This window comes from Panicum virgatum, chromosome 5K (assembly GCF_016808335.1).
Source record: "Panicum virgatum strain AP13 chromosome 5K, P.virgatum_v5, whole genome shotgun sequence".
In the NCBI taxonomy this organism is placed as follows: Eukaryota; Viridiplantae; Streptophyta; class Magnoliopsida; order Poales; family Poaceae; genus Panicum; species Panicum virgatum.
Genome location: NC_053140.1, coordinates 22,979,358 through 22,994,593, shown reverse-complemented (window position 1 = coordinate 22,994,593; position 15,236 = coordinate 22,979,358). Strand labels below are relative to the sequence as shown.

General features: G+C 43.6%; 1 protein-coding gene across 1 annotated transcript; it reads right to left on the bottom strand.

Annotated features, from left to right (window-relative positions):
• Positions 1-4,983: 4,983 nt before the first annotated feature.
• On the bottom strand, positions 4,984-8,379 carry LOC120709796 (putative disease resistance protein RGA3). The gene is made up of 3 exons (XM_039995445.1): positions 8,180-8,379; positions 7,875-8,038; positions 4,984-6,494 (listed from the first exon to the last, which is right to left on the bottom strand). Exons 1-3 carry the CDS (start codon positions 8,377-8,379, stop codon positions 4,984-4,986), a joined length of 1,875 nt encoding a protein of 624 aa, XP_039851379.1.
• Positions 8,380-15,236: the final 6,857 nt, after the last annotated feature.

Sequence of the window (15,236 nt, the reverse complement as noted above, 5' to 3'; positions counted from 1 at the left end):
CGGTGAAGGGCAGCCGGGACCGGAGCTCGGACCGGGCGGCAGCTGTGGCGTCCACTCCTGGATCGAGGGCGCAAGCAGAGTCGGAAGGCGGGTTTCTTGGTTTGCGCTACAAAACCAAGGAGGCGGACGGCGGTCAAAGACGCCAAGTCGTGGAGGCACGGGCGTCGGTCTCGGGACTGACGGAGGTGATGGGCGTCGACGGCGTCTAGGGCCTCGCTGCGGGCGAGGAGGTGATGGGCGTCGGGCGGCGTCTAGGGCTGTCAGAAGGCCGAGGCGGGAACGGCGTCTAGGGCCATGGCGTGGAGGCGGGAATCTTCCCGCGCGTGAGGTTTTGGCGGTTTTCTCAAAACCGGCCACCTACCCGGGTTTCGCAGACCCTCCAAAACCGCGGACTGGATCTTCATCAAGACGGCGACATCGTGGAGAAGACTTCGTTCCGAAGAAAGAACATCGGTCGTCAGATGAGATCGTGTACAGAGGATGCTGCAGGCCAACCGGTTTGACCGGTCCCTGGCACCGGTCTGACTGGTCTAATCAACCGGTCTGACCGGTCCAGCGTACCAGTCTGACCGGTCCCGCGGATATAAATACCCCTTCACCTGTGTTAGGTTAATATCGGCTTTTAGAACTTGTCCGTGAATTCTCTATTCTTCCAGGCCGCCGCCCCTGAGTCTCCCTCCCTCTGTTCTTCTCTTTAGAGTAGATTTGATTATGGATTTGTGAGACTTTGTATTGGATTTGATTGGGAAAGGAGGCCCCATCCTACTTGTGCCCTCTGGGCTTTTGAATCAATCTAATTCCGTCCCTCTTGTGCTTTTTTGATGGATTTTCGTTTCGATCTTGATGCACTTGATTGCGACGGTTCGTAGAGCTTTTTGTAGTGGTTCCTCTACTTCTTGCCTAGTGCCAAACCTTCTGGAATCGCTATCTCTTCAGAATTGGAGTTCTTGAGTTTTAAGAAAACCCCAATCCTTCTTGATCTCTCCTCGAATTCTCAAGATTTGTTAATCTTTAGGACGAGATCTCTTAGGGATATGTTCACGGGGTAGGGGCGAAGCTATCCCCCAAGTTTCATCTGTTTTCGTGGTCGTTTGGTTGAGATTCATCGTTTGAATCCAAGTTTTCGGGGGTTTTCTGGGTGCCACCGGTCAGACCGGTAGGAAAGACCGGTCAGACCGGTCTGCTAGTTTTTGAACAGCCGAGACCGGTCAGACCGGTACAGTGCACCGGTCAGACCGGTCCAGGCAGATCAGTTCTGCAGTTTTCCCGATTTGTTTCGTGGTTTTGCTCGCTCGTTCGAGGCTTTTTGTGTTGGTCTAGCTTTTCCATAGCTATTCCAAACTCTGGTCAGAACGCTTGAGGGATTGGGTGATTTTCGGGATATAGGCCGACGGTTTGAATTTCGGAAGAAATTTTGATCGGCTCCCATTCACCCCCCTCTGGTCGCCGGCTTCGGTCCCTCAAGTTATAGTATGGTGGTATCCGAGACCTCCATCCTAGGACCTCAAATTTTCCGTGTGGCTTGGGCTTAGCTCTTCCATACATCACATCATGTAATGTTATGTTTGGAACTGCCTCTTGTGAAGTGCGGTGATACTGATCATATATCACGAAATCTTCAGAAGCCCTACCCATCATTCTCCCAAGACATGTAGGTCTGTTTTGGTTCAGAAGATCACAGGGATGCTCACCAAATTTGGCTATATGCTTCTGGAAGATCCCTCTTAAGAACACCAGAAGCTTGCACCAAAAGTTGATGTCGAAATTTTCTCGTAGCAAGCTAGCGAGGATGTTTGCAGCAATGAGAGGTGTGTTATTTAGTATCTCGGCTATCTCCATGGCAACATATGCAAGCCTCGGATGCTGTTCAGGATCCGTGCTTCCAAACGTGAGAGTCTTGAAGAAATAACAAAATGCATCACTTGCCGGATATGTTAGTGAAATAACCCCTGTTGTTCCAAGTTTCCTGACTTTGTCAGACCGGCTCGTGATGATGATTTTTGTTCCATTTGTCGTGGATCGCCTTAAAGCAGAACACAACTTCTTCCATGGATCTTCAGTGACATCCTCTTATACATCAATAATAACAAGCAATCTCCCATCTTTTCTGGTGCTGCCATTGCGATGTTCCATTGCACATGATCCTTGTGTAAAAACAGATAGCATTTCATCTCTGAAATCATGGTCAGTCAAGAACACGATTTCTGAGAAATGATCACGGACTCTCTCATCATTGCAAACATCAGTGACAAGGGTGCTCTTTCCAACTCTGATAGGACCAACAATCGGCAAGACTTCCAGTTTCTCAGCACGATGAGGTTGTGCACGTAACAGGAAGTTGATGACAAGTTGTGTCTCCAGTTGGCGGTCAAACATGCAGTTGGACAACAAGAGATGCATGCTATAAGGCTGGCGGTACATCCGAGGATAGTTCTTCAAGGATATGACCGTTCCATTTGCATCAAGGATCATGGAGTTCAAACTGTCTAGTACCTCTTGCATTTGTTTGAAAACTTGTGTTTTTCTACTAGAGTAAGAGAAATAATTCGAAAAATTTGCTTTAGAGAGAGGCAAAGACTGACTCACGACCTGATCTTCAGCACCCTCCTTGTCGTGGCATTGGTATCTGAAAGCGTCGAGCATGTAATAGCCTCGGTGCATGGCGCCTCTCAGCATGTCGAGCTGAAGGAGCATAGCCTGGTTTGTGATCTGCCGTCCCATGGCCTCGTCGATTATGACCTGTGCTCGGAGAAGAACGCTACCGAGGCGACCCTCCACATCCTGTGCCTGCGGCTTGGAGCACTTGCTGATGAAGAAATCTATGGATCTACTGATGGCCTCACCAAAGGCAGCAGATAGTAGCATCTCCATTTGGGGGGCTCTCGTCAGGAAGGTCACACTGCTGCTGGAGGAGAATTAATGAGCACAGTGAGTAGCTATTGAATGGCATGACACATCTTTGAGTTTGAACTCCAATGAAAGGGGCATCGTATTAAGCCCGGCAGTACCTTGTACCTACCTGTTCTATATTCAACATTCCAGTAGATTAGTCCAGAACACGATGTTTGACTTGCATGTTCCTTGTTCCTTTTCTTTTGCCGGCACCAGCTGAGAAAGGTACAGCCCTGCACCACGTTGCTCTCCACTTCCTTATACGCCCTGTTTCCAGTCTTGATCAAATGAAGGGAAAAGTTGATCAATATAGAAAAAAAAAGGAAAAGGTCTATTCGACAACCTTGGATTGTCATAGTAGTCCGATTTTCAACCCTAAACTACAAAACCGAGTAATCTGGTCCTTGAACTAACCATACTGGACAAAAAAACAACCAAGCCCTATTAAAAGCAGTATTGGATACCGGTTTCCTATTTTTAAAATAATAAAACCTTATTTGATTTATAAAAATTCATAATAAATTCAATATAAATCATTAAAATATGAAATTCTACCAAAGCTTTTCTAAAAATATAATCTATCTATTGGTGCTATATCTAGAGATATTTGGAACTTATTTGTTTCTATTTTTAGTTTTCCACTTGGAGCAATAAAAATAGGTAAAATTCTGATCCAAATATCTTCAAATAGACAGCAATAGATAGATTATTTTATTAGGGAATATTTGGTATAATTTTCATATTTTTATGATTTAAAATAAATTAATTGTGATTTTTAAAGAGTAAATAAGATTTTATTTTTAAAAAATAGAAAACCATCCTCCAATACCACTTTCAACAGGGTCTAGGGTGGTATTCGCCCGGTTTGGTTAGTTCGAGGGCCTATGTTACCCGGTTTTGTAGTTTGGGGGTGAAAATCGGACGACCGTGACAATTGGACTTCTTCTAAAAAAAGGAGAAGGTGATCAAAGATCACTTGAGCTTCCGCATAAGCATAACACAACAAAAGGCACATGCTCTGCACCTCCCTTTTCCATTACAGTACCAGCCTGTGAAGAGTGCAGCTAGGCTGCAATATGGAGATTTTAAAAAAGCTGAAACTTCAGTACCGAAATGTAAGATCTTACTCTCCAGTATGTTAGGTCCATTCAGTTTCCAAATAATGAAGCGGAAAACTAAAGGTGCCAAGAGGAAGCATTGTATTTAAGATGGAGTCACATTTTGTTAATTTATCGTTTTCTGGCTCATGTAGGATGATTTTTTTCATTCATTTTCGTGGGTAAGATATCAATAGCGGTCCATTTGAATATGGGTATGTGAGCTGGTATAATTGAAATAGTACCAATGCTAAATTAGGTTAACTAGTCCATCAACCCATGCTCATACACGAGTTAGAATCTTAATGGTATCTTTATAACAATAGAAAAGCATACATTTATATATAAATTTGAGGGGTTATTTGATATTATTTATTATAATGATAAATGTGGGTAATTTAGATACAAACTTAGGGGGGCATAATGGGTAATTAAGATATAGTTTCATGGGGTTGTTTTATATTGCTTCATAATGACAGAGGTGAGTATTTATTTAGAAAACAGATCTAACGGCGGCTATTAAGATTCTAATCTATTCATTGATGGTCGGATGTTTCTGATTATTGTGAGATTTTCTAAGATTTATCTTTTTTCCTAGTGCGTCTCCCTGGAGCGTTTGATTTGAGGTGCAAGTATTGGCCATTTATGTACTCGCTTTCATCTAAGAATCTACTTTCGTTGCCTTTCTTTTCATAGTCAGCAGGTTCTCAAATCATGCTGTGCACACCTATGAGTAAATTGGTGAGGTTTTGAACCTGTTGAACGTGGAAATAGTGAGAGCGAAATTACAGTTTCAGGGGGGAAACTCATGCAGTTCCTTCCAGTGCTTTTGTAATAGCATGTACATGAAAATATGGCAAATATCATAGATAATCAAACTACTGTACCTTTACATGAGCTTGAAAGACAATCAGTCTAACTTAAGTGTTCTTTGAACTCAAGTGTACTCCTATGTAAAGGAGCCTGGCAAACTTGCAATGACAAAATTAAGTAGCTATCCATTGCTTTGAGAACGCTTCCTCTTAACAGCTTTAGCTTTTTTATCTTCAATCTGACAAGTATAGATGTAGTTATAGTAGGGCAGTATCCTCGACCGCCATGCTAGGACCTCAAATTTTCCAGGTGGCTTAAGGCTTCCATACAACACATCATGTATTGTGATGTTTGGAACTGCCTCTTTCGAAGAGCACTGATACACATCATAGACCATTAAATCTTCAGAAGCTCTACCCATCATCCTCCCCCCAAGACATGTAGGCCTGTTTTGGTTCAGAAGATCACATGGATGCTCACCAAATTTGGCTATATGGTTCTGGATGAGCCTCCTTACGAAGGCCAGAACCTTGCACCAAAAGTTGATGTCGAAGTTGTCTCTTAACAAGCTAGTGATGATGTTTGCACCAACTAGAGTTGTATTATTTATCATCCTGGCAATCTCCATGGCCACAGATGCAAGCCTAGGGTGCTGTTCGGGGTCGGTGCTTCCGAATGCGAGCGTCTTGAAGAAATACCAATATGCTTCACTTGAGGGATATTTTAGGGAAACAAACCCTGTTGTTCCGAGTTTCCTGACTCCGTCAGACCGGCTTGTGATGATGATTTTGGTGGTACCATTTGTAGTGCACCGCCTTAAAGCAGAGCACAACCTGTTCCAAGCATCTTCAGTGACATCCCCATCTGCTTTCAGAATAACTAGCAACCTCCCATCTTTTCTGGTGTTGTCATTGTGCTGCTGTTCCATTGATGCACATCCTTGTGTAAGAACAGATAGCATTTCATCTATCAAATCATTGTCTGTCAAGAAGACGATTCCTGAAAAATGATCACGGATTCTCTCATCATTGCAGACATGAGCGACAAGGGTTCTCTTTCCGACCCTGCCAGGACCAACAATCGGCAGGACCTCCAGTTCCTCAGCACGATGAGGGTTTGTGCGTAGCAGGAAGTTGATGACAAGCTGAGTCTCCATCTCGCGGTCGAACATGCAGTTGGCTAACAGGAGATGCATGCTGTAAGGCTGGCGGTACATGCGAGGATAGCTCCTCAAGAATATCACCATTTCATTGGCATCGAGGATCATGGAGCTCAAGCTCTCTAGCACCTCTTGCAGTTGTTGTTCAGAATCCTGAGTTTTCTGCCTATCGGCGGGGCAGAAACGTTTCGAGGAATTTACTTTGCAGAGAGACAGAGATTGGCTCATGATGAACTGACCTTCAGCTTCAGCATACTCCTTGTCGTGCAGTCGTTGGTACCTGAAAGCGTCGAGCATGTAAGAGCCTCGGTGCATGGCACCTCTCAACATGTCCAGCTGCCGGAGCATGGCTTGGTTTGTGACCTGCCGCTCCATGGCCTCCTGGATTATAAGCTGTGCTCGGAGCAGGACGCTGCAGAGGATACCCTCTACATCTTGTTCCTGATGAGACGACGACTGGGAGCATTTGCTGATTAAGAAATCTATGGATCTACCGATCGCCTTCCCAAGAACCATAGAAAGCAGCAGCATCCCTATTTGGGGTGTAATCGTCAGGATGATTACACAGCTGGTGGAGGAGAGAATGGACACAGTGGGCTGACTAACGAATGGCATGACATGTACCTGAGTTTGGACTCCAATGGAAAGCAACACTGTATTAAAGATTCAGCAGTCGAGTAAATTAGTCCTAGTCCACCCACATGATGTTTGACCATCGGGCTGCTTTTGCCTCTGCTGTTGCCAGGACGTGGTTCTCCACTTCCATGTACTGCCTTGTTTCCAGTCTTGGTCAAATGAACGAAAAAAACTTGATCATTGTAATCACTCTGGTTTTTAATATATGTCACGGTTGATATATATTATAAAACTTTGATCATTCATTTTATTCAAAAACATTGTGTAAACATATAAAACCTACAAATCATGCTCGAACTACGTTTGACGATAAAACAAATCATGATAAAATAAATGAAAACTTTTTTTTGAATAAGACGACAACAAATAAATGAAGTTTTAGAAAAGGAGGCTTTTTACGATACTTGGAATAAATTGTAGCCATTCGTTAGGTCTATCAACCGCGACTTATATTTAAAACCAGAGGTAGTAAGAAGAAAGGGCAGGCTTGATCAAACATTACTTGAGCTTTTTGCGTAAGCATAACATAACAAAAAAGGCACACCCTGCACCTCCCTTTTTCCATTACAGTACCAGCTTGTGAGTAAATTGGTAAGGTTTGGAACCTGCTGAACATGGAAATAATGACAGCAAAATTATAGTTTCAAAAAAAAAACTCAGGCAGTTCCAGCGCCTTTGTACAAGCGTATACATGTAAAGTTGGCAAATATCAGACATAATCAAATTACTGTACTTTTACATCAACTTGAAAGATAACAAGTCTAAGTCAAGTAAGGAGTTTAGCACTTTTGCAATGTCAAAATTAAGAAGTTATCTCATTATTCTGACAGTGCTTCCTCTTAGCGGCTTTAGTTTTTAGCCCTTGAATCTGGCAAGTATAGATGTAGTTATAGTAGGGCAGTATCCGTGACCTCCATGCTAGGACCTCAAATTTTCCATGTGGCTTAACGCTTCCATAAATCACATCATGTAATGTTATGTTTGGAACTGCCTCTTTCGAAGAGCACTGATACTGATCATAGACCATTAAATCTTCAGAAGTGCTACCCATCATTCTCCCAAGACGTGTAGGCTTGTTTTGGTTCAGAAGATCACATGGATGCTCACCAAATTTGGCTACATGCCTCTGGATGAGCCCTGTCATGAAGCTCAGAACCTTGCACCAAAAGTTGAAATCAAAGTTGTCCCTTAGCAAGGTAGCAGTGACGTTTGCAGCAATGAGAGATCTAGTACTACTACTTAGCATCCTGGCTATCTCCATAGCCACAGATGCAAACCTTGGGTGCTCCTCGGGATCTGTGCTTCCAAATGTGTCCTGAAGAAATACCAATATGCTTCAATTGACAGATATGCCTGAGTAACAACCCCTGTTGTTCCTAGTTCTGTGATCTTGTCAGACCGGCTTGTGATGATGATCTTAGTACCATTTGATGTGAACCGCCTGAAAGCAGAACGCAACTTGTTCCTTGAATCTCCAGCGAGATCCCCAGCCACCTCAATAATAACTAGCAACCGCCCATCTTTTCTGGTGGTAAAAACTTGGTGTTCCGGTTCCGGTGCACATCCTTGTCTAAGGACAGACGTTGTTTCATCTCTGAAATCATGGTCGGTCAAGAACACAACCTCCGAAAAACAGTCACGAATTCGCTCGTCCCTGCAAACATGAGCAACAAGAGTGCTCTTTCCAACTCTGCCAGGACCAACAATTGGCAGGACATCAGGTTTCTCATCACGATGACGTTTTTTGCTCAGTAGGAAGCTGATGACAAGTTCTATCTCCATCTTGCGGTCAAACATGCAGTTGGCCAGCAGGAGATGCATGCTATAAGGCTGGCGGTACATGCGAGGATAGCTTTTCAAGAATATCACCATTTCATTTGCATCAAGGATCATGGAGTTCAAGCTGTCTAGTACCTCTCGCAGTTGTTTGAAAGCCTGCTGTTTTTTTCTATTGGAGGAGCAGAAATATTTCAAAGAATCTACCTTGCAGGGAGACAAAGATTGACTCACGACATGTTCTTTGGCACACTCCTCGTCGTGATATTGGTATCTGAAAGTGTCAAGCATGTAGTAGCCTCGGTGCATGGCGCTTCTCAGCATGACCACCTGCCGGAGCATAGCTTGGTTTGTGATCTGCCGTTCCATTCCATGGCCAGATGGCCTCATCGATTATGACCTGCGCTCGGAGAAGTACGCTGCGGAGGCGGTCCTCCACGTCATGTGCCTGCGGTTTGGAGCACTTGCTGATGAAGAAATCCATGGATCTACCGATCGCTTCACCAAGGGCCACAGAAAGTAGCATCTCCATTTGGGGACTGTCAGGAACAGGAAGATCACACAGCTGGTGGAGGAGAGAATGAACATAGTGGGAATGGCGTGAGATATAGCTGAGCGCAGACTCCATGGAAAGCAAGACCGAATCAATTAAGAATGGTTAGTACGTACCAATCTGTTCTAGGTTCAACAGTCCAGTAAATTAGTCCTAGTCTCCACGCACGCACACAATGTTTGACCTTGAGGCTGCTTTTTCCTCAATTGTTGCCAGCATACATGAGTATTGATTGATTTTTTAATTGATCATATTATGTACTTTTGTTAGAGAATCATATTGATCATATTATGCACAGCAGCAGTGTCGGAACAATCGAGGACGCAAGATACATCTATTATAGACAGGAACTCATGTGTCTTTGATGGATTTTTTTTTTTGATAACGAAAGATTTTATTACTTGCAAGAGCGATACATCGAGTTGATACACGTTCTTGAAAGCCTCTTCCGGCCTTTGCTAAAAAACACACAGCCTAAAAAAAACCAAAAGGACCCACACACTCGCTACTGATCGTCAATCCTAAGACTAGACCGCTATCCATGTGACTAGGTGAAAAAGTCCTTAGCAACCCGTGCCAAGCACCGCGTAGCCTCCACCAAAGAAATTTGCTCCTCCTCTTTCTGCAGCACAGCCCACGTGCGCAGCCAGTGGATGGTAGCATAGATAACCTGTAAGGGAGAAGAAGATGTTTTTTTTTCAAATATTATATCATTTCTGTTTAGCCAAAGCGACCAGATAGTAACTGCCGCGCCAAGAAAAACAAGATTTCTAAATTTATTGTCAAAACCGCTTATCCATGTCCCAAACAAGTGTGTCACACTGAGAAGTTTATCAAAACCAAAAGCAAAATGAATCAACGCCCAAACTACACGAGCTAGGCGACAGTCAAAGAACAGGTGTCTAATTGTCTCGTCTTCATGACAGAAACATGTTTTGCTTCCCTGCCAACGACGTTTAACTAAATTATCTTTGGTTAGGATAACCCCTCTCTTAAGGTACCAAAGAAACACTTTGATTTTAAGTGGAGCTTTTAGCTTCCAGATTCTTTTGTTTAGATTAGGGATATCATTTAAAATCATCGCTTGGTAGTGAGATTTCACCGAGAACAAGCCGTTTTTGCACAATTTCCAGTGAAATTCATCCTCCGAATGTGATAGAGTTATGCCTACAATACGGAGATAAAGTTCATTCCACGCCGCTAGCTTAGGGCCAATCAGCGATCGTCTCCAAGCGATGTTAGGCTGGTTCGGTGTCTTTGATGGATATCTCCTTCTCCATCAGTTGTACAGCACTCTTCGAGGATGAGTCGAGTCTCTGAAGTTTTGCCAGAGCCCAAAAGCTCCAGGTGTTTTCCGACCAAAAAGATCTATCTATTATATAAATATTTGAATGTTAAAAGAAGCCACCACATTCGTCGAGAGGGTCTAGAAATTCCCACATTAATCGGAAAAAAGAGAAGCCCTCCACCATCAGATTTTATGAAGATCTAATGGTCTACATTAAATCTTATTAAATATAAAAAAGAACCCTCTGCCGTCAGATTTTATAAAGATCTGACAGTCTACATTAAATCTTATTGAATATAAAAAAAAGAAAAGCCCTCCACCCTAGGATTTTATGAGCATCTATGGGTTCATATTAAATCAAACAACTATATTAATTGAAAAAAACTATATATGAAGATCTAACGGACTACATTAAATCTTATTAAATACTCCATCTGTCCCAAATTAAAATTTGTTTGACTTTTTTGACCTCAAGTTTAACCTTTCGTCCTATTCAAAAAAATTATGAAAATATAGTCAAATTTAAGTTATTATTGAAGACCATTTATTAATAAAGCAAACCACATAAAAAATATGATATTTTGCACGATTTTTTGAATAAGACGAGTGGTCAAAATTAAGGTCAAAAAAGTCAAACGAATTCTATTTTGGGACGGAGGGAGTATAGAAAAGAAAAGCCCTCTACCGTCGGATTTTATAAAAATCTAACGGTCTACATTAAATCTTATTGAATATAAAAAAAGAAAAGCCTTCCACCCTTGGATTTTATAAGCATCTAACGGTTCATATTAAGTCAAACAACTATGTTAATTAGAAAAAAACTATATTATATATCTCTATATCTTCACTACTCCCTTATAGGGAGAGTTGTTCGTGTGTCGCCGTACGACTCTCCCTCCGAAGCCACTCGCAAGGCACTCCGTCTAAATCGTCTACGACCCATGCCTCCATCTTCCTTCCGAAGCAACCGTCTACCTTCCGTAGCACAAAAGAGAGAGGGCTATCAGGTGTGAGCGAGAAGCCCTATTGGAGGAGGGACAAAATCAGGAGAAAGGCTGATGGCGCAGGGATGAGACACAGATCGAGGCAGGAGTGGCGGCGTGCGCCAACACAAGTGGAGGTCTTGAGGCGGTAGGCAGGTTGTGCCGCTGGAGAAGGTAGCACCGTAGCAGTACTGTACAGAGGCCAGCTAGGCGCCGAGAAACATCGTCGCATATGATGTTCAAGCACCGAGGAAGCGCTAGGAACAATGAGGATTCAGTTTTGGATGGCGTGGTTACGCGTTCTGATTAGATCTGATTAACCCTTTCCACGCGACTAATTATCTCCTTTTACCGTTTGCGATAAAAATATGTAAAATGAAAAACCTAGATATACCCGCGCTATTAGCGCAGGCCACCTTACTAGTTGTTTTAATATGTAAACATGAAATGTATATCTTCTTGCTACATAAACTATTCTTCGGTTAAAATACACCATTTTTCGTTTGGAAAACACCATATTTCAGTCGATAAACACCGGATTCCGGTTGGGATGGACCGAATTTCATTTTTAGAATTTGAACTCCCTTCCCGTCCGGAATTTTTTGGATTTTAACGAATTGCGGTCAGTTTTTTGTTTTTGGGCCATTACGGGGAAAAAATGTCATTTCGTGGTAAACCCTGTTCAGACAGTGGTTTGGCGTGCCGCCGGCCGGTGCAACAGGAGCAGTGGAGCTTGGCCAGCGCAAGCAAGCCACCACAGAAGAGCAGGAGCGTGCCCAAGCACCCACGGCTGTATATACGTGGCACCACGTGGGGCTAAAAGAAAGCATCTTGCTGCAGGCTGCCCTCACTGAAATGATCTAGAAACGTGAGAAGTATGAATCTGCGCTTCCGCATGACACGAACTTGCATAACACGGCCCATCGATCGAACAAAGCAGTCCCAAAAGGTCAGACGTGTGGGTGGACTTTTCACTCTCTCAACTTACGCCTTTCCTCTCCATGACCTTTGATGTGTTGACGAGAAACATGGAACACAGCTCCAGAAACATCAAGCTCACCTTTGTTATCTTGCACATTCGGAGCTTTATCTTCCTGACGTACTAGCTCCAGAATATAGTGATCAGCTTCACTCGTCGCCGCCCTTGAGCGGATCTCCATCAACGAACCCGAGATGGCCGCTGGATCGAGCTCAAGTGTTGGTGGTGATGATCTCTCTCTACTCCCTCACTGCGTTCCCTATTTTACCGGTTATGCAATAGATCTAGGGTCTGTTGTTCTTGATATTAAGAAAAGAAGAGAAATCCTTACTGATCCGTGCTCTAGTGTGATCCTATAACTAACAATGGTATCAGTCGCCTTGCTAGCGCATAGATCTAGTAGGGGAAAGCATGATTCAACCACGAATCGAAAGCAAATCAAAAAGAAAAGGTCGATTTCGAATCAAATCGCACAAGCAAACCCTAACCCTAGAGCATAGGGCGGTGGGTACTCACCTGCATCGCCCCACAGCCGGCCGCCCTCGTGCGGAACAGACCCGCGCAGCCCACTTCGTTGGGGCGCGGCACAGGATGCTCCGCCGCTCGCCGCCGGGACGCCGGGGTGCATGCGCGCGGGCTCGAAAGCGAGGCGCCATCCATGGCATGCTCGACGGCGGCGCGCTCACCCACCGGCGAGCGCGCGCGCCGGCGAGCAAGCCGCGGTGGCGCCGCCCTGCCCGCTTCGCCCGGCCACCATGGCCAGTGGCCATCGCCTCCGTTTGCGTGGAGAGAGAAGGGGGAGGGAAAGAATGAACTAGGGTTTGAGGGACGCCGCGTCGCCGTCGGGTTTTGACCCGGCGAACCGCGCGGGCGACCGTCCGATCAAGATCAGCGGCCGAGATCGCACCTCGCCTCCTGGGCTGGCAGGCGGCCCATTCGGGCGGGGGGAGGGGACGCCGCGGCGGGCCGATTCGGCGGCCCGGCCGTTGGCTGTCGGGCCTCGGGCCCAAGAAAAGGTGGCCGAGCAGGCCGCGGGCCGTTTTTGCTCTTGGGCCGCCTGAACAGTGTTTTTCGTTTATTGTTTTTTCTATTTTTCCAGAAGCAATTTCAATAGTTTTTTGAATGGTTTTGATTATAGTTTGATCTCCATTCAATTTTGCACCAACATGTTTATTGTTTAGAAATAAAAGTTTAAAGTTTTGCTTCTGGAAATAGAAATTCCTACATGTTTCCGCTGCTAAGTTTATATAGTTGCTTTTATACTTTAATTCGAACCAACGAGACAATTAAAGTTTAAGAGCATGATTAAAAGGTTATTTTTGAGGATTATGGTATTGTTAATTTTCTGACCAACGTTGTTAATTACAATACTGTAATTTCATAGTTTTTGTGCATTTATTTCTATTTCTGCCCGACGGTGATATAGATTTAATTGCATAAACAGTTGTATGTTCTATTTTGACCAACGTTAGAATTTTACATGCAATTATTGTTATTATGTTCTCACTATTTTTTGAAATTTTCAGCGGGGATGAACTTGATGGGATTCATCAGTCACATTCCGACTCTAAAAGGAGACAACTATGACGAATGGATCAAGAAGGTTGATCTTGCTTTCGTCTGTGGAGAGGTGGATGAGATGATCACCACTCCAAAGCCCACTGAGCCACCGGCTCCAGTGAGAGGGGAATCTGACACTGATGCTGAGTGGCAGAAAAAGCAAAGGGACTATGCTCCCTTAAAGATGGCTTATGATCTCGAAAAGACAAAGTGGAATAACGCCAACAAGAAATGTGTGGCAGTTATAAAGAACACAATTGATCCTAACATTTTGGGTTCAATTGGAGAGTGTGATTCAGCTGCAGAATACCTTGCAAAGATAAAGAATCAGTTTACTGGTTCTTCAAAGACTTATGCCACACAGATCATAGAGCAGTTGGTCACAAAAAGGTACTATGGCAATGCCGGTACGATAAGAGATCATATCATGGGGATGTGTGCTTTGAACTACAAGCTCACACCAATGGACTTGGATCTCAAAGTAGAGTTTATGGTGCACCTGGTGTTCGCCTCTCTGCCAAAAGAGTTTGCAACGTTCGTTGTAAACTATAACTCATAGCCAGAGAAGTGGAACATGGAAAAGGCAATTGCCATGTGTGCACAGGAGGAAATAGACTCAAGAAACAGAATGGTGGGTCTGTCAATTTTGTGCATAATAACAAGAAAAGGCCTTTTCATGCTGCTTCTTCCTCTAAAGCTAAAGATAAAGCCCCTATGCCACAGAAGTATCAGCAACAGCGTCAGCAACAGCGCACTCCAGCTCAAGATGAGTGCTTCCACTGTTTTGACAAGGGTCATCGCAAAGCAGATTGTCCCGCTTATTTAAAGATGATAATGGCAAAGAATGGTGAGAATGTAATTTCATTTGTTAATGAATCCCTGTATTTAAAGTTTTCTAAATCTACTTGGTGGATTGATTCTGGTGCAACTGTGCATGTTGCAAATTCTTTACAGGGATTCCGTTCGACAAGGACTACGCTAAGAAGCGAAAGACAAATTAAAGTCGCGAACGGAGTACAAGCAGATGTGGAAGCTGTTGGCGATGTCTCCCTCGAGCTAGTTAATGGTTTCATGCTTGTATTAAAAGATGTTTTATTTGTTCCTTCGCTTCAAAGAAACTTGATCAGTGTATCACGCTTAGACACAGATGGTTTTGGTTGTCATTTTGCGAATGGCAAATGTGAACTATGGTTTGATAATAATTGTATTGGTGATGCTGTCCTTTACAATAATCTTTATTTATTATCTATGCATGATAAAGTGCATTCTGTATGTAATGTGAATGTGAATGAATCCTTGTCAGAGAAAGAAACAAAGAAAAGAAAGAGAACTCAAGATACTTCATCGAAATTATGGCACTGTCGTTTAGGCCATATTTCGAGGGGGAGAATTGAAAGATTAGTGAAAAGTGAAATTCTTCCACAGCTAGAGTTCTCTGATTTTGAACAATGCGTTGAATGCATTAAAGGAAAATTTGTAAAGCAAATTAAAAAGGGTGCC